This window comes from Vombatus ursinus, unplaced genomic scaffold (genome assembly GCF_900497805.2).
Source record: "Vombatus ursinus unplaced genomic scaffold, bare-nosed wombat genome assembly UNPS02015016.1, whole genome shotgun sequence".
Lineage (NCBI taxonomy): Eukaryota > Metazoa > Chordata > Mammalia > Diprotodontia > Vombatidae > Vombatus > Vombatus ursinus.
This window is the reverse complement of record NW_020954794.1, coordinates 199,624-226,106: the sequence shown is the minus strand read 5'-3', so window position 1 is coordinate 226,106 and position 26,483 is coordinate 199,624. Positions and strand designations below refer to the sequence as shown.

The window sequence follows — 26,483 nt, the reverse complement described above, 5'->3', positions numbered from 1 at the left end:
ATAGTCTAAGGATGTGAATAGGCAGTCTGCAAGGAAAGAAACCCAGGATTTATAGCCATATTAAAAAATGTTCTAAATTACTGATTGAGAAATGCATTTCTGAGGTTTGACCTCACGCCGATCAGACTGGTAAAACTGATTTTTTAAAAAAATGGTTAATTTTGTTTAAGGGGTTGTGGTAAAACAGGTACTTCGCTACACCTGTTGGTAGAGCTTTGAATTAGGTCCAACCATTATGAAAAGAAATTTGGAATTCTGCAGAAAAAGTTACTGAACAGTGCATGCTCCTTGACCCAGTGATGCCATCGCTAGGCCAATAGCCAAAAGATAATCAGAGAAAGATGAAAAGGTCTTATGTGTACAAACATGTTTGTAACATCTTTTTGTTGTGGCAAAGAATGGGAATGAGTTGTGGTATATGAATGTGATGGAATACTATTGTGCTGTAAGAAATAAGGAAACAGATGCCTTCAAAGAGATACGAGAAGACTTGTATCAAGTGATGCAGAGTGAAGTAACCAGAAGGAGAACAATGTCTACTGTAACACCAATATTGCTGGATACTGACCACGGGAACACTAGGTTATGTTTCATTTGACCACTCCCCCCCCCCCCCCCCCGAGTTCTGTGGTCCTCTTAAAAGGAATTGGGAGGGTCTAGGTTCTCTGAAAGTGGTTCTGAGGATGCTTCCCCAAGTATAGGGCGCAGTGTCCTCCACCCCAGCTCCATTTAGCAGCTAAGTCAGATTGGCGTTTACAAAGGAATATTCACGTTAGATTTATAATAATAAATATGTGGGCAAGCTCCCAGTATGGGAGGCATAATCTCCTTCCTTTGCACCTTAGTCCCTGCAGAGGGGAGGGAGATTATTAGGATCAGAGCCTAGCTCAGTTTCTATAGAGCTCACAGTGTCCGTTTCAAGTCCAAAGCCCTCTTTGGGCTAGAGTCACAGGCTCCTTGGCTTTTCCAGGCTTCCCTGCCAGGCTGGTTGACTGCACCATCCAGCCTGCGATCCTATCTCCAGGGATGACGTGGCTCCAGTTCCTGGGTCCTGAGTAGTGTTGGGGGGAGAGTGGAGAGGATAGGGATGGGGGGAAGGGAAGCACCCTCAAGCACCTAAAAACTGAGAAGGACAAACGCGTATAACACAAACAAACACTCCCGAGCCCATTTCTCAGAATCAAGTAAAAGAGGAAGGGCAGGGAAGGATGTCCTTCCCCTTTCAACAGTTCAGTTCTTGGCTCCTGTGGGTGAACTGGACTCTTAACCGTCTGGACTCAGCAGGAAAACGTATGAACCAGAAAGAAACCAATCAAAGAAGGTTACATTCACCTGAGTGGTCAGAAGGCAAAGGAGCCTCCAGGTTAGGTAGGTGCTCCGGCTGTGCCCAGCCAAGCCCCCGTTACAATCACAAAAACAAACATTTTGAAGGCTTGTACAGGGTGTCCCAAAAGTCTTAGTGCAGTTTTAAGCTATTACAACTACCTACATGTATCAAAACATACATGCCCACATGCATGTATCCTGTAGATGTGTACAGTAGATGGATGCATTTAGCCACAAAAATACCCGCATGTGTGTTTATGTGTATGTGAATATTTGCATATGCACATATATGTGTTGTTGTTCAGTCATGTCTGACTCTTTGTGACCCCCATTTGGGGTCTTCTCGGCAGAGATGCTGTAGTGGTTTTGCCATTTCCTCCTCCAACTACTTTTACAGATGAGGAAACTGAGGCAAACAGGCTTAAATGACTTGTCCAGCGTCATATAGGTGGTAAATGTTTGCCACCACATTTGAACTCAGGGAGATGAGTCTTCCTGACTCCAGGCCCAGGGCTCTATCCACTGCACCACCTAGCTGTCCAGACATGTATGTGTGTGTGTCTACGTGCGTATATGTGTGTATGCATGTGTCTGATGTATATATACTAATAGAATACATGCATATATGTACATACTTGGTTACAAGGCACCTTCTCCAAGGAAGCCTTCTCCAGCCTCTCTCAATTACAGTGCCTTCTCTCTCAATTATTTCCTATTTATCCTGTTTATAGCTTACTTTATATGTGCACATATGTGTGTATCTACATACACACACATATTTTTGGAGACTATTTTTTGAATAAGGCCAACAAAGGGAATTTGTTTTGCTTTAATGTAACCTACATATTTCTTACAAGGATGTTTTTCTTTTTCTTTTTTATTACTTCCACTGGGGTAGGTGGTAGAATAGCGAGAAAAGGGATTTCTGTTCATTTAAAAATGTAACATTTAATTTAAAAATAAAAATATTAAAAACGCTTTATTAAAAACTGTAGACTACATTTCCCACAATCCTTCGGGCAGCTGTATAGCGGGCTGAGACTCCGACTCCCAGAATCCATCCCGGGCGGGGGGAGGGCCTCGCACGTTCATTCCCACCGCATCCGGTTCCCGATGGATCTTGGGAATTGTAGTTCAGAGCTCACTGTGGACCTGCCCGTGGAGGTTTCTGCTCTTCCGGTGTTTGCTCTGCTTCACGCCTGCAGAGCTGCGGGTGAGTGAGTGTCTCGAGTGTGCGGGGGTGTATGGGAGTGGGGTGGGGGTGTCCGGCCTCAGCCCCGCCTGCTGCAGGGGCGGAGTGGTGGTGCTGAGGGGGGAGGCAGGCCCCTCCCTCAGGTTCTTCTCCTGTCAGTGGAATGGGGAGGGGTTGGACCCCGAGGGGTAGGATGGTGCAGTGGAAAGGGCAGATCCCGCCCCTGTCACTCACCTCCTGTGGGGTGTTGGGGCCGGGCAGTTCGGCTTCCTTCCAAAGCCAGGAGGCGGAGATGAGGAGGGAGGGCATCCCAGGCAAGGGGCACGGAGTCGGGAGATGGGGTTGGATGTCTGTGGATCTCCGAGTGGGTGGGGGGTGAGGGGCTGTCAGCCCTCCAGGCGGGGCTGGTGGGAGGCTGTCTCCTCTGCCAGGGGCTCTTCCTGTTCATGACATCACAAGTCTAATTCTGGCCAGGAACCAAGAGAGACCCTGGTGGCACGGAGTAAAACAAAGCCTTTGTGAGTGGACTGCCAAAGAGATTTGCTTTGTTTTAGGAAGAAACAAGCATTTATATAGTCCCTACTGTATACCAGGCACCGCTCTAAGCACTTTGCAAATATTGTCTCATTTGATTCTCACAACAACCTCCGGATGTAGGTGCTGTTATTGTCACCCCCGTTTTACAATTGAATAAACCGAGGCAGGCAGAGAGGTTAAGTGACTTGTCCCAGGTTACAAGTTTGTTCTTGTTCAGTCATGCCCGACTCTGTGGCCCCGTCTGGGGTTTTCTTGGCAAAGATACTCGTTTCCTTCTCCAGCTCATATGACAGATGAGGAAACTGAGGCAAGCAGGGTGAAATGACTTACCCAGGGTCACACAGCTAGTGGAGGTCATATTTGAATTCAGGATGATGAGTCTTCCTGACTCCAGGCCTGGCACTCAATCTACTGCCTCGCACAGTTAGAAAGTGTCTAAACTCAGCTCTTGCTGGCTCCAAGCCCAGGCTGTAGGGGAGGGAGATAACACTTCCATATGTTGATACATGATGTATACAGAAAAAATGCAATGTAATTGGGGGGGAGGAAGGGCACTCCAAACTGAGGATCAGGTGGAGAGAAGGTGGCATTTGAGCTGAGTTTTGGTGGAAGAGAGGTCAAAGGTCAGTTCCAGAGGGAATGGGGAGGGAGTTGGGTGGACCCACTTCTGGGGCTTTCGAAGCTGGGCCTGGAGATTTGTGAGGCCAGGGCACTGAGCTGGCTGCTGGGCTGATGAGGAGCTCACAGCCCAAGGGAAGAAGGGCAGGGCACTGGACTAGGCAGAAGGGGGGGGTGGAGAAGTACCTGGACTCTAGGATGAGATGGGGGGCAGATCGGGAGGTGATCAGCCAGACATGGAAAAGTGGATGCCTAGTGTTGGGATTGCCGAGGATGGGGGAGGGATTTATTGGGAAATGAAGGGGATGTAAAAACAAAAGCCATCAGTAAAAAGTCAGCAGAAAAGCATTTCTTTCCTGAGCCATTGCTGGGAAACGTCTCTCCTTCACCTCTTCTTTAATTTGTTTTTCTTGTGTGTGGTGTGAAATGTTACTGTAGATCCTATTTCTGCCAGACTTGATTGACAGTTTTTCCTAGCAATTTTTGTCTTTTTGAAAATTGTGAACTTAACAACAACACACACACACACACACACACACACAATCAGCATTTCCATATACAAAGGAGAATAAAATAAGGATTGTAATGAACTCATAAATCTCTATTATATAGTTTACTTCTTTATATAATACATTCAACATGTAACTTAAACGCTTTAATTTTTTATTTATTTTCAACATTCATTAAAAAAAAATTTTTTTTTGAGATCCAAATTCTGACATGTAACTTTTCAAAGCTGTCGTGTTTTCTCCTGCTCTTTCTTTTCTTTTGTGCATTGAAAAAAAAAATAACTTCACTTACCTTTTTTTTTTTAAACAACCTTAATGCTAGTACCCTTCTGCCTTTAAACCTCCTTCTCCAAGATTAAAAAACAAGGAAAACAAAACCATCCCAACAAATAACACAACAAAGTCACCTACATTTAGGTCTCACGCTCTGCCTTGACTCCATCCATACCTCTTTCAGTTGCTTCATCATTGATTCTCAGGAATAATAGTTGGTTATTACAGTGATCAGAGTTCTTAAGCCTTCCAAAGTTCATTTTCTTGACAGATTAGCAAACTGAGGCATGGAGATGGTAAGCCCAGAGTCATGTAGCTGGTAAGTGCATGAGGCAAGTTTCAAACTCAGGTCTTCTTGTCTCCATGTCTCATTCTCTATTCACTAACTGCTGTCTCAGCCTCAGTTTTCTCATCTGTAAAATGGGACTAATAATAGCTAACTCCCAAGATTGTTGTGAGCATCAAATGAAGAAATATGCAAAGTGCTTTGCAGACTTCAAAGTGTTAATATAAATGCTAGCTATTTTAAAACTTATTGTACAATAATGTCCAGTTCTATTAATTCATTCAGTTCATAGTTTTTTTCAGCCCTTCCCCTGCATGGGTAACCATTTATTTTCCAGCTCTTTGGAACTATAAAGAGTGCTGTCATGAATATTTTTGCAGATATTGGACCTTTGTTTCCATCTTGAACTTCCTGGATTATATACTAGGGTACATATGCCTTGTAAATGGATATCTTGGTCATAGGACAGGGAGAATTGAAGTACTCTTCTTGTATAATTGCACATTGAAATCCAGAATGGTTAGACCACTTCTACATACTGTGTGGTCTCGCAGTGGCCTCTCTTTCCGCAGCTGCATCTCTTATTGACTTCCCACATTTTCCCGTCTTTGGCATTTGTCGTGGTGTGGAATGGAATCCCAGGGTTGCTTTATATAATATGCATTTCTCTGATGCTGAGTAGAGCATGTTTTTACGTGATCAATTATGGTTTGTAATTCTTTTGGAAACTGGTGGTATCCTTTGATTGCTCATCTATCTGCAAATGACTGTTGGTGTTAAACTACTGTTGTCAGTTCCCTAGACTTTGGTCTGTGATAATTGAGCCTTTCAAAGCTTGTGGAAAGCCCACCAGTCACAGCTGCACGTTCTTTCAATACCTAGGGAGGGAATTTCTCCAATTTCAACTTATCAAGTTAGCGAGGTGGTTTCTAACTGTCTTCATACTCCTCTGCTATTACGAATCACTATTAGCCATTTTCATTGTCCAGGCAAAGAGTTGTCTGCAAAGACTTCAGTAAATGGCTCCTTCACATATCCTGTCAGTAATTGAATGATTGGATGATTGGGTTACATAGAGAACCTGGGTTGCATACTCAGTGTCGTGCAGCGGCACCTTGGGGAAAGTTCTAGGAATTCAGCCAGGTCTTCTACTTTCCCTTATTGGAGCCCTGTCCCTTAGAACTTGCCAGGAGCAGAGGGAGAGCGTCAGGGTCCAAGACACTGATGTCCACGGCCCTAGGAAAAGATGGGCCTGTTAGAACCAAGGCATTTGCACCTAGGTAGTGTGGAGTCGATTCTATCCTGGGAAGTTTGGGAGCTGCAGGGCAGAATTGGTCTCCCGGGTAATTTCTTTTTCCTTTCCCAGTTCTGTCTTTTCAGGACTCTGGCTGAGAGGCGACAGTCCAGGTGCAGGTGAGAATGACTTCTGGGATCCTCACAGCTGGGTCCCAGGTGAGTTTTTTTTTCTTTTCTCTTCCAAAATGCCATCTCATTCCTGAAAGTGTGGACACTTCCTTCTCTTTTCCTCCGCTTCTAAACCAAGTCACATCCAGGGACATGAATATCAGTTATAATTTCCTAGAAGACACTGCCTGTCCTTATGTCCTTCATACGGCTCCTGGAGCTCCTGCATTGTTGGGGTTGAGAATTACCTTTGGATCGTGTGGTCCGGCCACCTAACGTGATACGGGAGTTACCTGAGGTGCCCAGAGCGGACACTTCTTTCTCAAGCTCACCAGCAGACCTTGGGCTCCAACCTGGATGCCCCAATATCTGCCCACATTCTCTTCCTCTTGTGCCATGGTACTTAGTCTTCTGAGACTGGTCCCACCTGCCAGCAGCCTTCCCTCTCTCTACTTTTTCCCAGTCATTCTTTGAGCGTACTGTTTGCTCCTTACCAAACAAAATGCTGGGAAGCAAACAAACTTAAGCCAGAATTCCTATCCTTAGTGACTTGCCCAGGGTGTTACAGCTAGTAGGTGTCTGAGACCAGATTTGAACTCAGGAAGATGAGTCTTCCTGACTAGGCCCAGCATTCTATCCACTGTGTCACCTAGCTGCCCCACAATATATATGATATATTCTATATAATCATATGTATGGGCAAATAACTTAATCTTGTTTGCCTCAGTTTCTTCATCCATAAAATGAGCTGGAGAAGGAAATGGCAAACCACTCCAGTATCTTTGCCATGAAAATCCTTCTTTTTTTATCCTGGTTTTTATTGATAATATTTTTTACATCCCCTTCAATTTCCTCCCCTTCTTCATACCCAGCATCCATCCCTTTGTATCAAAACCAGAAAAAATAAAGAGAAAAAATAATTTAGCAAAACCAAGGACCACACCAGCTTTGTCTGACAGCATGTATGGGGTATTGTACACCTATAGTCCCTCCCTCTCTGACAAGAGAGGAGGGAGGTGCATTTTTTCAACGTTTTTTGAAAGTCAAGCTTAGTTGTTCAAATTATACTGTATTCAGTCTTGTTAAACTGTGTATGTTTTTTTTCTTTTAATAGGACAATATAGACAGAGTAGAACTAATCAGTGTTGCCTCCCATTAAAAGATAACACTCTAAGGAAATAGTTAAGTGCCCAAAGCAGTGTTATAGATGAAATTATGATTTCAGAGAAGGAAGAGAAGAGCTTGGCTTCCTGAAGGAAATAGAATTTGAATTGGGGTTGAAGGATAAGTATGATATAAATAATTGGAGAGGTGGTGAAGAATTTTCTAATTAAAAGGAGCAGCAGGCTTTGGAAGTCAGAAAGCATTTATTAAACACTTGCTAAGTGCTGGAGATATAAGGAAAGGCAATAGCATCGTCTCTCCCCTCAAGGAATTGACATTCTGACAGGGGAGACTAGATGTCGATGTAAATAATTGTGGCCATAAGAGATACGTACAGAATAGGTGGAAAATGATTGCCAAGGGAAGGTACTGGTAGTAAAGGGAATCAGCAAGGACCTCTTGTAGAAGGTAGACTTGGTAAAAAACAACCCTAAAACCTTTATATTTGTATTTTTCTCTAAGAACCAATTAGCCAAGTAGGTTAAGGAGGACCTGTGTGAACTGCACAGAATCAGAGTTTGAGAGCTGTAACGGGCCTCAGGGCCTTCTTCTGTCTAAGCTGTGCCAGCAACGGATTCCTCCTGTGACACACCAGTGGTTGTCCAGCCTTTGCCTGAAGACCTCTAAGAAGGCAGGACTCTTTTCACTTTGAGATAGATCTCATTGTAGGGAATTTCTTCTTGGCCAAGCTGAAATTTACTTCATTGATACTGCCACCCAATCTATGCTGTTGGCTCTGCTCTCAGGGGCCAAATGAAGACTAGTCCCTTCTCCACAACGACAGTCCTGTAAGTGCTTGAAGATATGTCTCATGGCCTCCTGAATCTTCTCTTCTCCAGGCCAAACGCCCGGTTCCTCGAGCTTAACTTCCTGTGAAGTGGACACAAGGCCCTCTCTGGCCTGTCATTATCCTTAAAAAAACATGCAGCCTAGAAGTGAAGGCATCATTCCGATGAGGTCTGACCAGGGGAGAGTAGAGTGGGATTTGTCCCCTCCCCTGTCCTAGACATTGTGTGCTTCTAGTGAAGCTCAAGGGGTTTTCAGCTGCCATGTCACCTTTAGCTCCAGTAGAAACTCCAGGCGTTTTTTCACAACTGTTGTCTAATCAAGGGGGCATCTTATAATTGTGAAGTTGATATTTTGTACCCAAGTACAATAGTCTACGTTTGTCCCTGTTGAATTCTCATCTTATTGGATTCAGCTCAGTTTTAGTTCAGAGCTGTTAAACCTGTAGCCTGCCTGTTGTAGCGTTCCCTTGGATGGCCTGAACCAGACTAAAATGTAGTTAGAAAGCATTTAACAAAATAAATAAAACTACATTAGAATGTAGATAATGTTAACATGTGATTTTCTAAATCAATATGGGCCACAAGGATCATTAGGCAAGGTTCAGTGGCCCCATTTCAGTTGGAATTTGACACCAATGTTCTAGTCCAGGGGTGGGGAACCTACCCCTGTTGTAGTCAATCAAGACCCTTTGGATCCTAAATTTGTTAGTTAGTTCCCTTGTCTGTCTCCCCCCACCCTCCATTGTGCATATTTGATGAACATAGATACCTTTATCCAAGCCAATGGTAAAAATGTAACACAGCATAAACAGCACAAGGCCACGCACAGATCCCTTGGGGGCTCTACTGGAGACCTCCCATTACCTTGATGTTGAACCACTGACATTTCTTCTTTCAATCTGGCTATCCAGCTGGGTTCTGAATCCATTTGATTGGATTATCATCTATATCATTACATTATCTATTATCATTATATCTCTATATTTTCTCTATAGAATGGTATGAGAAACTTTTGAGAAAAAGCTTTTGAGAAAATATAGGTCAACTCTGTCCACAGCATTTTCTTTATCCAGTAATTGAGTAATCTTGCAATAAAAGGAAATGAGATTAATTTGGGATGACTTGATCTTGATGAAGCCTAATAAAGTCAGGCTGGCTCTTTTTTTCTTTTTCTCTTTTAGAGCAAATTTTTTAAAAATTTTATTCTGAAGTTAATAAACACTAAATGAAATGGACATTTCCATCCAGAAAAAGGATTATACCTAAAACTATTTTATGTATTTTAATTTTCAATCATATTAAATTCAAATTTAAATACAACTTACTATTGTATAGCTTTCTATAGCTTTCTGAGCTTGTCTGTGATTTTTCCTGGCCTTTCTGTTTTCCATTGTGCTTTTTTTTTTTTAAAGATGTTTTAATATTCTTTTCTTTTTCTTTGCCTTTGCCTTTTGCTAGCTAATCCCTATCCCTATTGTATTTCCCTTTCCCTCTCACCTCCATTGGGAGAAAAAACAAACAAACCCAAAGCTCTTGTAATGAGCTTATGCATAGTTGAACAAAATAGATTTGCATGTTGGCTGTGTCAGAAAACCTGTCTTATTCTGTGTCTTGGGCCCACCCTTTTTTGACATGAGGCATTTGGCCATTGGGCCTTGGGAATCATGGTTGGCTATTGAATTGAGCAGAGTTTTTAAGTCTCTCCAAGGCCATGCTAACTCTTTGTATTCGCTGGTTCCCTTTCTGCATGTTTGCCAGCTGTTTCTTTAATGGTCTATTTTAGACTATTCCCAGGAATCAAAGCCAAGTTCAGTGGCCTATAGTTTACAGTTCTAGAAGATAGGATGGTTAAATTGTAGTCTTTATTACTAATTCCCTCCCTACAATTCCCTTGTACTAGGGGAATGAATTTATGTATTGTTGATACTTGGAAATAAAGAAAATAATAGCTTGGGAGAGAGCAGACTCACATTAGTTGGGGGATGGGGGAAGGTGGAGGAGAGAGAAGGGGAGAGAGAGGGGGAAGAAGGGAAAGAGAGAGGAGAGACAGGGAGAAGAAGATAGGAAAGAAGTGGGGAGAGAGAAGGAGAGAGGGAAAGGAAGAGAGAAAGGAGGGGAGAGGGAGAGAGAAAAGAAGGAAGATAGAGACAGAGAAGGAGGGAGGGGAAGGGAAAGAAAGTAGAAAGAGAGAGGGAGAGAGAGAGATTTGTTCCCTCACTTATTCTACTTGTGGCTTGCCTTCAGAGTAATACTGTGGTGATCAGCAGTGAAGAGTGACGGATGTGATGAATATAATATAGAAAGCTATGTGATATTAAAGAGTGAAATGCATGCTTTTCTTGGGGTCAGTGTGGGAAATGATTTGTAAGGCTGACCCTGGAACAGCAGTTATTTATAATGCATGAAGAGACTGGTCTAGAGCAAGGGACATGGTCAATAGATTTTTCACACATCAGTCCTTGATGGAGGGAGCATTGTAGGCCCTCATCGCCATGAGAACAGCTCCCTCTGGGCCTTACTGGCTTCATCCTTCTCTCCTGTGCCATGTGAGGGCTGGTCCCTGGGTGAACAGGAACATTTTCTGATCTTTCAGAAATCACTAACATTCCAAGACGTCACTGTGGACTTCACCCAGGAGGAATGGGGGCTGTTGGAACCTTCTCAGAAAGATCTGTTCAGGGATGTGATGCTGGAGAACTATGAGAACTTTGTGTCTCTGGGTAAGGATGGCTTCTTTCTGCTGAATCTTGGGCCACTGGAGGCATCTTTGCATTCTCATTTCCTAAAAGCTGTGGGGTTTTGCAAGTGCTTTGCTTTGACTTGGTGTTCAGGGATATGTGACAGTAAGTGTGAGCGTGTCTAATGTGGAAAGATTCCTAACTCCTTTGGTGTGAAGAGATATAGTATTTTTACTCCCTCTTTCCAGATGAAGGGTATTTGCTTTGTACATTTGGAAATCAACAGCTTTTCTGTGTTGCCCCCTGAGGCCACAACTTCCTACCCTCTGGTTTGTCCTGGTCATAGATTCTGCACCCAAGTTGTAATGTAGCCTCTTGAAAAGTTCCTAGCCTCCTGGCAGGGAGTGTATTAAAATGAATGTATTTTCTTGGAACCCAAATGAAACCCCATCACTCATTCCCTTCATGCTTGATGGGAACACGACCCAGAGCATCCTTCCAAGGTCCTTCCTTGATGTATCTGTTCTTTAAAATGAAAGAGAAAGAATAAGATTGACTTCTCAGATGTCTCTCTGTTCTTTGTCCTTTTCCAATCCTTTTCCCCATGAGCAGGGCTTACCGAATCCAAAGCAGCTGTGATCTCCCAGTTGGAGAGAAGACAATCACCAGAGTTGCCAGATGGAAAAGTTCCAGGAAACATTTCTGTAGGTGAGTGGGGGATAAGAAACCAGAAAGATGAGTGTGATTGGGAGCAGTGGCTTTTTTCTGATGCTTGTTCTCTAGATCTCTTCTTTTCCTGCCTCTTCTTATGATAATTTTTTCCCCTTAATGTCTCCCTCTTCAAACAGTCCTTTCCCTCTCTCTCAGATGTAGATGAGTCTCACCTATATTGAGAAGCTCAAGCCCATTGGTTGTACCTAGTGCCTGTTTTATCTACTTTCCATTTCATCTCTGTTCTTTGCCCAGATTCTGCAAACTAATGATTTTCACTCTTCATTTCCTCCAGCCTCTTTTTTTTTCTTAAAATGCTGAAGTCTGTCCTTTCTTCCCTCTGCTTCATGGAAAATAATTATTAAGGTTACTGTTGGGGTAGCAAGGTGTGTCATAGGGTTTTCTTGAAAGAATTCACAGACTCAGACCATCTCCAAATTGAGCAAAGGCATTTATATTGAGGATTATGCTCTCAGTGGGAACCAGCAGTCTAGTAAGGCAAGACAAGGATTTTTATAGAGCAAATGATGCTATTAGCATAACAAAATATATGAATTTTAAAATATAGGAAGGGTTTGCTAATATGGGGAGGGATCCTAGCTTTGGTGGAACTGTGCATGTGGCTTCCCAGAATGTATACAGAAAAGCCCACTTGGGGGATATTAATGTATGATAATGACATTATAATAAACCTCTTTACATCATAAGTTCACCTAAAGGACAGTTTTTGCTATTACTGTACAGGCACTAGAGAAAGTCTCTTCTGTGAGTTGGTGGCCAGGTCCGTATCCTGTTTGTGCTGCTTTCTTATTAGCCGGTTCTTGTGGTATGTCTAAACCTAGATGGATGTGGTTGAGGTCATGTACACACCTGCTGTCTTACAGAGGCATATGAGGAAGTTGGGATATTGGAGTTGGGGGCAGTGGCTAGGATTCCATCAGTTACCATAGAATTTCTTAATACTGCTCTTATAAACTAATGGCACTTTATGACTTACCAAATCCTTTTTTAACCTTTGAGGTGGGTAATAAAAATTATTATCTCATTTTATAGATGAAGAGGGTGAGGGAGGTTCATTGAGGTTTCTGTTTGCCCATGGTCACTAGACTAGTAGTGGCAGGATGGACTCAAACCTCACCTTTGTCTTTCGGAGTCCAGAACCCACCCCCAATACCATGATGCTTCTCTTACCTCTATCTAAAATTAAAGGATATTTTTCTCTGGTATTATTTTCTTTCATAACTTTGGCTGACACTCAATGACATTTGTTAGTAGGGGGAACTTTTGGTTGGCTACCGGTTGGAGCTTCTAGGGACCTATCCAGCTGTGGGACTGTGATAGTCCCCTTCTAACTTTCCTCTTGTCAGTCTGTGTCTGGTGACTTGGGTGTGGTTTCCACAAATTAGGAACAAATTAGAGGAGTGGGAGCATAATTGGGAATGGGAGACCTAAATGTCAAGAGGATTGGGTTTGTCTCACTCGAAGGAGAGAAGACTTTGTAGGGCATATGATAACTGCCTCCGAATATTTGAAAGGCCATCCTGTGGAAGGGGGATCAAACTCATTCTCCTTGGCCCCAGAGGGAAGAGAGCATGGAATAGAGAATGGGCACTGCAAAGAAACACTTTTTGTTTTGATGGAGGGACAACTTCCATTAATTAGAGTTCCTGTAAGCAGTGCATTGGGCTGAGTCAAGAGATGGTGGTTTCTCCTTTAATGGAGGCCTTCAAAAATTCTAGTTGGCCACTGGTCAGCGATGTTGTGGAGCACAGACTTGGTTTGGTACAAGATTTGGCCTGACGTAAGGAAAAGTTTCCTAATGATCGTGTATCTGAGAGTGTACTAGCCTGCTGTTAATGGTAGTGAGGCTGCCCCTCATTTGAGGTCTCCAGGTGACGGCTGGATGACTGCCTTTCAGTCTTGTTTTAGGGGAGACTTTTTCTCAGGAATCAGCAGGGCTCAAAGGTATTGTTGCATCACTTCCATATGTGAGACACTGTGATTTCCTTTTTTGATTTATTATCTTGATTCCCCTTCTACATGTAGAACTATCTCATCTCTGCCTTTTTAATCTCCTTTGTCTCCCCAACCCTTGCTCACACATTTTGTGTGTCTCTTCAAGAACTTCATTCCTCTCTGTCTTTCGGAGAGCTCCTCCAGTGCTGAGGCTTTGCTTGTCCTTTCTCTTCTCTCTCTCTACACTCTCTACCTTGGTGATTTCATCAGCTCTCATTGATTCACTTATTTATTTAAAATCATGGAGCTTAGCACACACAGTGCCTGGCACAGAGTAGGCACTTAAGTGTTTATTGACAGACTTATCTATGTAGATGACTCCCAGATCCATGTTTCTGATTTTAATATCTCTTCTTTACTCTAGTCCCCTACGCATCTGCCTCTGCCTGCTGGTTGTCCGTCAACCTCTCTGAGTCAATATGTCCAAAATGGAAGTTACCACCTTTCCGTATAAGCATACTTATTATCTGAATTTCCCTGTTTCTGTCAAGGGCACTGCTATCCTTCTTTTCACCATTGGCCCAGATTTGTAATATCAGTGCCATACCTGGCTCTTTTTCTCTGTTCGCTCCTGCAGTCAATGAGCTGCCAAGCCTTGTCAGTTCTATCTCCATAACTTCTCTTGCCTCCACTTAGGAGGCCCCAATCACTTGCTGGCACTGGAAGAATATTCTGCATCACTGGTCCTCTTACTCTTCCCCTGTTCAGTTCATGCTCCACCTACTGCAACAGTGATCTTCTGATGGCACAGGGCTAAATATATCACTCCCCTGTTCAAAGGCCTTTGGTTGGTTCCTGGTTCCTTTAAGGGTAAAACATAGTTTTCTCACCTGGCTTTTAAAGACCTCCATAATCTGACTTCTTCTTTTCCATTCTGATTTCATATTATGCCGTATCTTGAATTTTCTATTCACATGGTCCCACTGCCCATTGCAGGAACTCAGCATCTCCCACCTGTGTGCATTTACCTCCTGCCTGGTAGACATTTCCTCTTAGAATCCTTATCTTCTTTAATTTTTGGCTCAGGTGTCATTTACACAAAGCCCCGAAGTGTCTTTGCTTCCAATGTAGCAAAATCCCTTCCCTCATCTGTTAAGGTACTTGTTGTTGTTTAATTGTTTTTCAGTTGTGTCCAACTCTTTGCGACCCCATTTGGAGTTTTCTTTACAAAGATATGGAGTGGTTTGCCATTTCCCTCTCCAACTCATTTTACAGATGAGGAAATTGAGGCACACAGGGTTAAATGGTTTGCCCATGGTCAAACAGCTGAGGCTGTATTTGAGCTCAGGTCTTCCTGATTTCAGGCCCACTGTTCTGTCCACTGCCTTTTAAGATACTTTCCCCGCTCAAACCATTTTAAAATTTACTTATGTGTCCCCACAGTAGAAGGAAAGGTTTTTGAGCTTAGGGACTATTTCTATTTTTCCTATTGCTTCTTGAGTGCCTCCACCCTGCCTTACGGAGAGTAGACACTTAATACACATTCATTGAATCAAATTGAGTAATTAGGAAATGATTTATCCAAAAACAGGCACGTGGTCTCGGGGTCCTCTTTGGATTTGAATAAGTGGACTGTGGGGGGAGTGCTCTTGGCAGGGACACTGTAAGAGAAAGGCATGATGGGTGAGAAGTGTGGCCTCCCTGGAGTTTAAGGTGATTTTTTGGGTTGTGTTTGCATGCCTTCCCGACCCATTTGATATTGTGTAGTGTGGGGACTCAACAGGAGAGGGAAAATAACAGGTTTTGAGCAGGGAAATACTTTGAAATTAATATTTTGAGGAAGATAAAGATTAGTTTTGTAGAGGGTTGATTAGAAGGGGAAGTAACCTGGCTCATCCATTAATTCAGTGTAAGATGATAAAAGCCTGGATTCAGGACCATCCCTGCTTTTCTCGGGTCCTTCTTTATCTTGTGATATTTCCTCTGATTCCCCATCTTCTTATGTCAGTCACTTTGGTGACCTTGTCTGTCTGCCAGCCTCCCTCACCAATGAGTTCTGCTCATGCTTAATGATCGCTATCATCTCCTTAGATTTTAATTCCATGTTGGATGACTCTCAAAATTCTTCAAATTTCCTGGCTCTTAAATTAGCAAAATAGTGTCTTTCCCTCCCATTGGCAGCCTGGGAGCTTACCCCAGCCTGAGGACACATGAGGACAGATGTTCTGTGTTTGGAACATTCTCAAGGAAAGAGGAGACTGGGCTGGTGCAAATTCTTTATCTACACATTGCCGTTTCAGTATTTAAAGACAGTTGCCATGTATCTGCTGAGGCTTTTCTGCTTAGCTAAGCATCCACAGCTCTTTTTACTAATCCCTACTGGGCACTGGGCATGATCTTGGGATGCTTCTCCATCCTGGGTGACCTCCTTTGGATGCTCTTCAGTGCTGTCTCTTAGCAGTGGACTTCCTAAAATATTGTCCTCAGAACTGAACATAATGTTCCAGGATTGTTTTTGTCAACAGGGAGTACAATGGGGCCATAAACTAACTTGTTCTGGACCTTAAGCCTTTTCATGTAGCTGAAATCGCCTTAGTGATTTGGGTTTCCATTTTGGACTCTTGATGCAGTTTGCTCTTGGAGATCACTAGAACCCTTCAACTTTTATTTCAGTGAACTTTTTTTAGGGGGGGCTGTATCTCACCCATCTTGTGTGTATAATCTAAGTGTTGAATTTGATATTTAGCTATAGTAAATTTACTGTCATTAGATTGAATCCAGCATTCTTGCCCAGCAAAGTTTTTTGGATCCTGACTCCATCATTCAGTCTGTTGGGCATCTCTTCTAGCTTTGTATCATTTGCCATTGTGATAATCACGTTCCCTATTCCTTCATACAAGTTACCGTTAAGTAGTTCTGGGCCAAGTAGTTCTGGGCCAAAGAGCAAACTCCCATTTGAGCAGTATTCTCTGAACTTTTTCAATCATGCATCCTTATCAATTTAAAAAAAAGTTGAGCATTCTTCCCCCCAGATATATGTTTATTTTTAAATTTCATAAGGCAATAATACCACAGTAATATGTCCATTATTAAAATACACAAAAATAGAAATTAAAATAAGAGGTGAAGTAAAGAATCTTTTGAGAATTATTTATTATTAATAAGTTCAAGAATGAGAACGGTGTGATTATGTCTCATTTCATTTTGAAAATCCTGGTTTAACTCTTTGTGATGCAGCAATTTGAACAAAAATCTAGTTCTAAAGTCCAATTGATTTTGTACTCTGGATTGAATGTCTATCACTGGCAAAAAAAAAAAGATACCTCACAAAGGCATATTGACCCAGAGAGAACTGTGTCTAGGCATTTACTAAATAATAGTACCCATTTTTCTGTCTCATCCATCAATTTTTGCAAAGGTCTATTGTTGAGAATTGGCTCGTCAATTTCCATCTTCCCTGATGTCATTCAGTCAGTCAATAAACATTTCTTAACACCTACTATGTTTCAGGCACTGTGGTAAGCCCTGGAATATAACAAGGAGCAAAAGATAGTTCCTGCCCTCAAGGAACTAACAATTTAATGACACAGACAACAAACAAACTACATACCCACACACACACACACACACACACACACACACACACACACAAGCTATATACAGCATAAATAAGAAATAACTAACAGAGAAAAGGACTGGAATTAAGAGGGGTTGGGGAAGGCTTCCTGTAGAAGGTGGGATTCTAGTAAAGACTTAAAGGAGGCCAGGGAGGTCGGTGGTCAGAACAGAGGAGGGAGAACATTCTAGGCATGGGGGACAGCCAGAGAAAATGCCCAGAGCTAAGAGATGGAGGGTCTGGTTAATGGAACAGCCAGGATATCAGGCAGCTGCCACTGTAAACTATTCAGACTTTGTATTTAACAAATGTCTCAAGACTGACTGAAACTTTTTGTTTGAAAGATATTACACAGGTTATAAAATTCTCTGCTTCCAAGGCTTTTTATGTATGTCGATATGCATTTTTGTAAATGATAAACTTACATCATTTTTGGCAAAATAAAAGCTAGTTTTTAATTGTCTTGCTAATTGTGATGGTCTTACTTTGTCCTCTCATATTTCAAGGGAGTTCATAGTTAATGATAGTGACTGTAAATGGATATTTCAAATAATCTTGATAATTTGCATTTTTAATATTTTGCTAACTTCTTGGCAGATTTGTTTAGACTCTCATTGTTTTAAACCTTGCAGTGTGGCTTATGAGGAGGAGGCACTTTGAATAGGAAGAATATCAGCTCATCTGTTTTCTTGTTGGTCATGTATATTCACACCATCACTATTACCTTCAATTTGTGGTTTCTTTGCAGAAATCTTTTTAAGCCTCTTATCCATCTTGCAAAAGTTAATTTAGTTAAAATTAGATAATATAATCTGTAAATCCACTTGTCCTGACACAGGTGAACTGATAGGTTGAAAAGGAATTATTAAGGGTGCTGCTGTCAATTCCTGGTCATGAAAATCAGATTCTTACATAACATATAAGGCATATGGGCATTTAGCATACAGACTGAGTAAAGGCACTAGTGTCAATCTGTACAGTATATTAAATATTAGTACAGCTAAATATTAAGAGAAAATCTGGTATTTTTCCACTTCCCAATGGATTGTCTTATGTAGCCCTGACTTACATATACTCCACTTGAAGCTACCGCTTCATCAAAGAGCCCCCTCTAAGTGGACATGGACATATAAATTAGTACTCTGTGGGAGTGATCATTCAGCTACTTCTTCATCATCATCATCATCATCATCGTTAGCATTTCTGTTGTACTTTAAGGTTTGCTGGGTGCTTTACAGTTATTCCTTCATTTTATCCTTTCAACAGCCCTGGGAGGTAGGTGCCATCATTATCCCCACTTTACAGATGAGGAAATTGCAGCTGAGAAAAGTTAAGTGCATTGCCTAAGGGTCACACAGCTAGGAAGTATCTGAGGTTGAGTTTTAACTCTAGTCTTTCTGACTCCAGGTCCAGTACCTGTCTAGTACATATCTACCTTGTCCATAGGGATAGTATGAGAGACTTGGTTGAATGTTTTAGAAAAATCTAGGCAAAACTGTGTCAATAATGTTCTCCTGACTTGTATGTGTGTATGTATATATGTATTTATTTTGGCGGGAGTAGGGGAAGGGACGCTAGACTTTTGATTTTCATCCGTGTAGATAGCTCCTTGTGAAGAAACATACCGCTACAGCTTGGCAACTCTTCCATGACTTAGACTCAGAGCTTCTTGGGGCAGTGAGAGGCCAGGTGACTTGGCCAGGGCATCTCATAGCCAGTATCTATTAGAGGAAGGTTTCAAATCTGTCTTCCTAATTCTGAGGCTATGCTAACCATTGTGGTATGTTATGCTAAACGTCATTCTGTGCTGTTTGTCACTAGTCCTGTAACTGTCAAAGCAGGAAAAAAGGTTAGTTCTCCATGATATGTTGTTGATCCATCATGCTGACTCTTTGCTGTCACTGCTTCTTTTTCCAGATTTTCAAAAGCATCCCTTTAGTAATACATTTTAGAATTTCAGTAGAAATTGAAGGCAAGTTTATTGGCTTGTAATTTGTAAACTCGACTCTTCCGGTTTTTGAAAAAAAAATTGGTATTTGAATTTTGAGGTCAAATTTATCTCCTTGTATCAGGTTCTCTTGTTCCTTTCTTATTACTCATACTTTGTGTTCATTTATTTCTTTAAATAACATTTTTATTTATTTAGTATTTTATTTTCCCCAAATTACATGTAAAAACATAATTTTGTCATTCGTTTTTAAAACTTTGAGTTCCAAATTCTCTCCCTTCCTTCCTTGCCATCCTCCTTATTGAGAAGGCAAGCAATTCAATATAACTTATACATGTGTAGTCATGCAAAACACATTTCCATATTAATCATATTGTAAAAGAAAACATAGACCAAAAAAAATCCTCAAGAAATAAAGAAAGTAAAAAAAAGTATGCTTCAATCTGTATTCAGACACCATCAGTCTTCTCTCTGGGGATAGATAACATTTTTCAGCATAAGTCCTTGAGAGTTATCTTGGATCATTCTATTGCTGAGAATAGCTAAATCATTCACAGCTGACTCTCTTATATTGCTGTTACTGTACACAGTACATTTTGCTGTTACTGTACACAGTACATTTCTCTTTGCATCAGCTCATGTAAGTCTTTCCAAGTTTTTCTGAGAGCATCTTGTTCATCATCTTATCACACAATAGTATTCCATCACAATCACATACCACAATTTGTTCAGCCATTCCCCAATTCATGAGCATCCCCCCAATTTCCAATTCTTTGCCACCAGAAAAGAGCTACTATAAATATTTTTGTATGTATAGGTCCTTTTCCTTTTTGTTTTTTATTTCTTTTTGGATACAGATCTAGTAGTGGTATTGCTAGGTTATGGTTTTATAGCCCTTTGGGCATAGTTCCAAATTGCTATGTAGAATGGTTGCATCAGTTCACAGTTCCTCCTACAGTGCATTAAAGTTTCATTTTTCCCACAGCCCCTCCAACATTTGTCATTTTCCTTTTCTGTCCTATTAGCCAATCTAATAGGTATGAGGTAGTACCTCAGAGTTATTTTAGTTTGTATTTCTCTAGTCAGTAGTAATTTAGAGCATTTCTTCATATGGCTACAGATAGCTTTGATTATTTCATCTGAAAACTGTTCATATCTTTTGATCATTTATCAGTTGGGAAATGGCTCTTATTTTTATAAATTTGACTAAGTTATGTATATATGTGAAAAAGGAGGCCTTTATCAAAGAAACTTGCTTCAAAATTTTTTTCACAGTTACTATTGCTAACTATATTATGACGCCCCTCCCCTGTTTATTCTATTCTCTTTCTCCTTTCACCCTGTCTCCCCTCAAAAGTATTTTGCTTCTGACTACTGCCTCCCCGAATCTGCCCTCCCTTTTATCACTTTCCTCTCCCTTCTCTCATTCCCTTTCCTTCTTACTTTCCTGTATGATAAGATAGATTTCTATACCCAATTGAGTGTGTATTCTCTCTTTGAGCCAATTCTGATGAGGGTAAGGTTCACTCGCTCCCCCTGCTCCTACTTCCCCCATCTTCTTCTCCACTGTAAATACTTTTTCTTGTCTCTTTTATGTAAGATAGTTTACCCCATTCTGCCTTTCCCTTTTCCTTTCTCTCAGTGCATTCCTCTTTCTCATCCCTTAATTTTATTGTTTAGATATCATCCCTTCCTATTTGACTCACATATGTGCTGTCTGTCTATATATACTCCTTCTAACTCCCCTAATTATGAGAAAGTTCTTATGAGTTACAAGTATCATCTTCTCATGTAGGAATGTAAATAGTTCAACCTTATTAAGTCCCTTATGTTTTCCCTTTCCTATTTACCTTTTTATGCTACTCTTGAGTCTTATGTTTGAAAGTGAAATTTTCTATTCGGCTCTGATCTTTTGATCCAGAATGCTTGAAAGTCCTCTATTTCATTGAATGTCCATTTTTTCCCCTCAAGAATTTTTACTCAGTTTTGCTGAGTAGGTAATTCTTGGTTGTAATACTAGCTCCTTTGCCCTCTGGAATATCACATCCCAAACTCTCTGATCCTTTAAGGGAGAAGCTGTTAAATCTTGTGTTATCCTGACTGGTTCCATGATACTTGAATTGTTTCTTTCTGGCTCCTTGCAATGTTTTCTTCTTAACCTGGGAGTTCTGGATTTTGGCTATAATATTTCTGGGGGTTTTCATTTTAGTCTCTCTTTTAGGAAGATATCTGTGGATTCTTTCCATTTCTATTTTATCCTCTGGTTCTAGTATATCAGGGCAGTTTTCCTTGATAGTTTCTTGAAAGATGATGTCTAGGCTCTTTTATTAATCATGGCTTTCAGGTAGTCCAATAATTTCTAAAAATTATCTCTCCTGGGTCTATTTTCCAGGTCAGTTGTTTTTCCAATGAGATACTTCACATTGTCTTCTATTTTTTAATTCTTTAGGTTTTGTTTTATTGTTTCTTGATTTCTCAAAGTCATTAGCTTCCATTTGCTCAATTTTAATTCTTAAGGAACTATTTTCTTCAGTGAGGTTTTGGACTTCGTTTCCATTTGGCCAGTTCTGCTTTTCAAGGCATTCTTCTCCTCATTGGCTTTTTGTTCCTCTTTACCATTTGGCCTTGTCTGTTTTTTAAGGTGTCATTTTCTTCAGTATTTTTTTGTGCCTCTTTTACCAAGCTGTTGCTTGTTTCTCATTATTTTCTTGCATCACTCTCTTTTCCCAATTTTTCCTCTAACTCTTCTACTTGATTTTCAAAATCCTCTTTGTTAAAGTGGGGATGTGATTTTAGGATGGAGGGTGCAGTGTCCCAAGCTTCAGGGGTTTTGTGCAGCTATTTTTCGAGATAATTCTAGGGACCTGTAAGTTTTCAGTTACTCCAAAGTGGTATGATCTAAGGATAGGTGTGTTTACTAGTCTTCTGGCCTGTGCTCTGGTCTATGAGTGACCACAAGTACTGTTTTCTGCCCAGAACTGTGACAAAGGCCCCTGCATCACTATGACTACAAGCTCTGGTGTGCTAGTCCTCCTTATCATCCTGGGATTGCCACCCAGGACTGTGACCCCTTGTAAACTCCTGATTAGTTGTTCTATCCTCTTACTGTCTGTGGACTGAGAGCTCTGGAAGCAGCCACTGTTGATTCAGTAGCTCCCAAGATTGGCTTCTGGTTTGCTGGGGCTGGACTGTGCTGGCACAGCCTGTGCTATACTCTGTGCCATCTCACCCAGGTGTGACAGACCTTTCATGCCATCTTCTAAGTTGTCTTGGGCCAGAGAATTATTTCACCTTGTCCTTTTGTGAGCTCTGCCACTCCAGGAATTGTTTTATGGCATTATTTAAAAGTGTTTGGAGGGGTTTTGGGGAGAACTCAGGCGAGTTACTGCCTTTTCTCCACCATCTTGGATCTGCCTCTCTATTCATTCATTTTTATAGAGATATTCAAAGCATGAACTTTATTGTTGGATTTTGTCTCTGTGAAGTGGCTATGTTTACTGCTCTTTTCCTCCTGTTTTGTAGGTGCTCTCTAGGGTATCTAGATTTTTAGATTTACAGAAGTTGTTTTCTTCCTTATCTTCCCCCTTTAGCTTAAAGCCTTTTTAGAGTTCCAAGTTTCTAGGCACATACATTCTTTTTTTCTTTTTCAGCCAAAGACAAGGTTTATTAAAGATCCGCCATATTAGCCAGACTCTTAAGGAATCTGAGCACCTGTGAGCTATTGGCTAGATTGTAAGAATCTGAGTACCTTAATAGAGACAAGATGGACCTTATATACAGAAAGACTGTGGGAAGGATCTTGGAGTGGCCAAGTAGTTTGGGGTGACTGGAGGAGGGGTCTAAGGAGGATCTGAATGGGAGTGGCCAGTAAACTGGGGTGACTGTATAGTGACTGAATGCCTGGGACCTAGACCAAGTGGCCAAGGGAGAATGGAGCCTAGCTAGGATTAAGGGTGGGAAGTGGCTGGGGGCCATAGGGAGGTAAGACAATGGAGGACTAGGCTAGGTTAAAGGTAGGAATTGGGAGATGGGTTTAGCCACAATTAAAGGCCAATGATGGGATTATGGCCTCAGGAGAATGCCAGAGACCTCCTTGATCAAGTGGGAGAATTCAAGGAGAATCCCTTAGACAAATGGGACCCAAATTCTTTTTGGGGTAAGGGGCAAATGTCTTTGCTTGGGACTGTACCCCATCATTAGGGGGTGGGGCAGGCAGCATGGCCAATAGGCACACACATTCTTCCCACTCCTTCTTGGGTAGTTTTTGCCCAGGACTTCATAATCCCTAGCTGTCTTTTCTAGGTTCCTGTTGGAAGTATCATTTTCCCCTATAAAGATCATTAGAATTAGGTAGTAATCATCTTATTTGACCAGTCTTGGGAGTATGTCTGGTACTTCTCACATTATGTGCACATTATGTAAGTCATTAGTTCTCTCTCTAACTAATGTCATCAGCAGATGACTGGGCCACCTTGATACTCTTCAGCAGGAAGTCTCTAACCAATCCTACTTATCTCTTCTTCTTCTGACATTTAGCAGAGGGTTTCTCTCCTATCAGCACATGTGAAATTACATCATTATTCCTTGAAGTGTAAGGAGTTTCTTCCTTCATAGGTTACATTCCCCACTCTGTTGGAAGAATCTTATGCCTTTTACTTATTCCCAGTCATTCTCCCCTTTCTTCTCTGTGTTCACATTCTTCAACCCTGAAACATTAAAATACGGGGTAGGTTTCTGCTCATTTTTCTTTAGTTTTGTTTTCTTTGTTTTTACTTTGGAGTCTTGCTTTTCTTTTGCTTACATCACAGACAACATTGAATATTTACACCTTTCCCCCCTCCTAGATTTTCTTCATGAATGTAATATACTTGGAAGACTTCATCCTGGAGAGAAATCATTTGAATGTAATCAGTGTGGGAAGACTTATTGCAGCAAACAATATTTAACTGAACATCAAAGAATTCATACTGGTGAGAAACCTTATAAATGTAAAGAATGTGGGACAGCCTTTAGTCAGAAGAGGCACCTTAAAATACATAATATAATTCATACTGGAAAGAAGCCTTTTGAATGTAATCAATGTGGGAAAGCTTATTGCAGCAAACAATACTTAACTGAACATCAAAGAATTCATACTGGAGAGAAACCGTATAAATGTAATGAATGTGGGGAAGCCTTCAATCGTAAACACTCCCTAGGCCAACATGAAAAAATGCATACTGGAGAAAAACCCTACAGATGTAATGAATGTGGGAAAGCCTTTGGTCAGACGAGACACCTTAAAACACATAAGATAACTCATACTGGAAAGAATCCCTTTGAATGTAATGAATGTGGGAGAGCTTATTGCAGTAAACAATATCTAACTGAACATCAAAGAATTCATACTGGAGAGAAACCCTATAAATGTAAAGAATGTGGGAAGGCCTTCAACCGGAAACATTCTCTAGGCCAACATGAAAAAATGCATACTGGAGAGAAACCCTACAAATGTAATGAATGTGGGAAAGCCTACAGTCAGAAGAGACACCTTAAAATACACAAGATAATTCATACTGGGAAAAAGCCCTTTAAATGTAATGAATGTGGAAAGGCTTACTGCAGGAAACAATATCTAACTGAACATCAAAGAATTCATACAGGAGAGAAACCTTATAATTGTAATGAATGTGGGAAAGCCTTCAGCTCTAAGGCAAATTTTTATGTACATAAAAGAATCCACAGTGGAGAGAAACCCTACATATGTAATGAATGTGGCAAAGACTTTACACAGCAAGGACAACTTAAAATGCACAAAATATTTCATACTGGAAAGAAGCCCTTTGAATGTAATGAATGTGGAAAAGCCTTCTACACCAATTCTGGCCTTAAAGAACATAAACTAATTCATTCTGGAGAGAAACCTTTTGAGTGCATTGACTGTGGGAAAGGCTTCAGGTTCAGTTCAGGTCTTCTGAAACATCAGAGAAGTCATTCTGAAGAGAAACCTTATAAATGTAATGAATGTGGTAAAGGCTTCAGGCGGAGTTCATACCTTATGCAACATGAGAGAATTCATACTGGAGAGAAACCCTATGAATGTAATGAATGTGGGAAAGTTTTCAGGTGGAAGGGAAACCTTGATTCACATAAGAGAGTTCATATTAAGGGAAAACCATATTCATGTAATGAATGTGGGAAAGCCTTCAGGCTTAAAGACAGCCTCAATACACATGAGAAAATTTGTACTAGAAAGAAATGCTTTGAATGAAAGGAGTGGATAGTAGCTTATAGTTGGAGGTGAAACTTTGCTGCACATAATAAAACAGTCCACAGAGACACTTTGAATGTAAGGAATCAGTGAAAACTTTGCCATTTAATATGTACTGTTTATTAGTTAAGAAACATGGAATTCGTGCTGGGCAGAAATCCTATGACTAATGAATGTGAGAAAACCTTCCACTGGAAGCAAAACCTTAAAATACACACAAAAAACCTTAATATTTATAGGAAACCTTATAGTGTAATGAGTGTGGGGAACCCTTCAAATGGTGTGGAATACGTAAAGAATTTGAGGCAGTGATGGAGAGAACCCTGCTGGTATACAAAATGTGGAAAAGGCTTAATGAGAAATCAAAACTTAGCATGAACCAGAGCTTTCATACTAAAAGCATCACATTTAATGTGATGAATGTGACTTTACTGAAACAAAATAGAAACCTGGAGGACCATAAGAGACTTCATACTAAAGAAAGAAATTCTTTGGTTATAATGAATTGGGAGTCTTCATGCTGAGTCAGACCTTTGCTACACATCATAAAATTGTTACTGTGGAGGTTGTTTTTAAAAAATATATTTGGGGGAAAATTCAGTTAGGGGGAACACATTCCATGACCTCAGATAATTTATCTGGCCGAGAATCTCCATGAATGTAGTAAGAATAGTTGGAAGTCTATCACTGACCTCATGCTATCGATTAACTCTGTAGGTGTGATGGAAGGAATGCTTCAGAAGAGTTCATAGTCTCAAAATTTCAGTTAGAAGGGCCTCAGAGACCATTTAGTCAAGTTTTATCTGAAAAGGAGTCTTCTATACAAGATGCAAGTTTTATCTAGTTCTTGTTTTAAGACTTTTAATATTTGGGAGTCCATTGCTTCCTTAAGGCAGTGGGCTCCACTTTTGGATTAATCTGATAATTCAGTTTTTCCTTATCTGAAGCTAAAATGTGCTTCTTTGCACTTTCTCCCATTTCTCCTAGCTCTGCCCTCTGTGGCAAAATACAACATGCTTAATCCCACTTCCTCGTGACAGTCCATCATATACTTGACATCAGCTAGAATGCCCTCCCTGAGTCTTCTCTTCTGCAGAAACATCCTCCGTTCCTTCACCTCAACTTCATCTAAAATGAACTAAAGCCCTTCAGTGTTCTGATTGCTCTCTTTTTAACACTCAAGCATATCATTTGTCTTCATAAAATATAGCGTGAATGAATGAAAAA

The 26,483-nt window shown here is 41.0% G+C and overlaps 1 protein-coding gene across 1 annotated transcript; it reads left to right on the top strand.

Moving 5' to 3' along the window:
* The first annotated feature begins 2,487 nt into the window (after positions 1-2,487).
* Positions 2,488-26,483, top strand: LOC114030838 (zinc finger protein OZF-like). Its single transcript, XM_027845746.1, has 5 exons — positions 2,488-2,539; positions 6,108-6,193; positions 10,691-10,817; positions 11,388-11,483; positions 23,851-26,483. The coding sequence occupies exons 2-5, from the start codon at positions 6,161-6,163 to the stop codon at positions 25,254-25,256; spliced, it is 1,662 nt and encodes a 553-aa protein (XP_027701547.1). The 5' UTR covers positions 2,488-2,539; positions 6,108-6,160; the 3' UTR covers positions 25,257-26,483.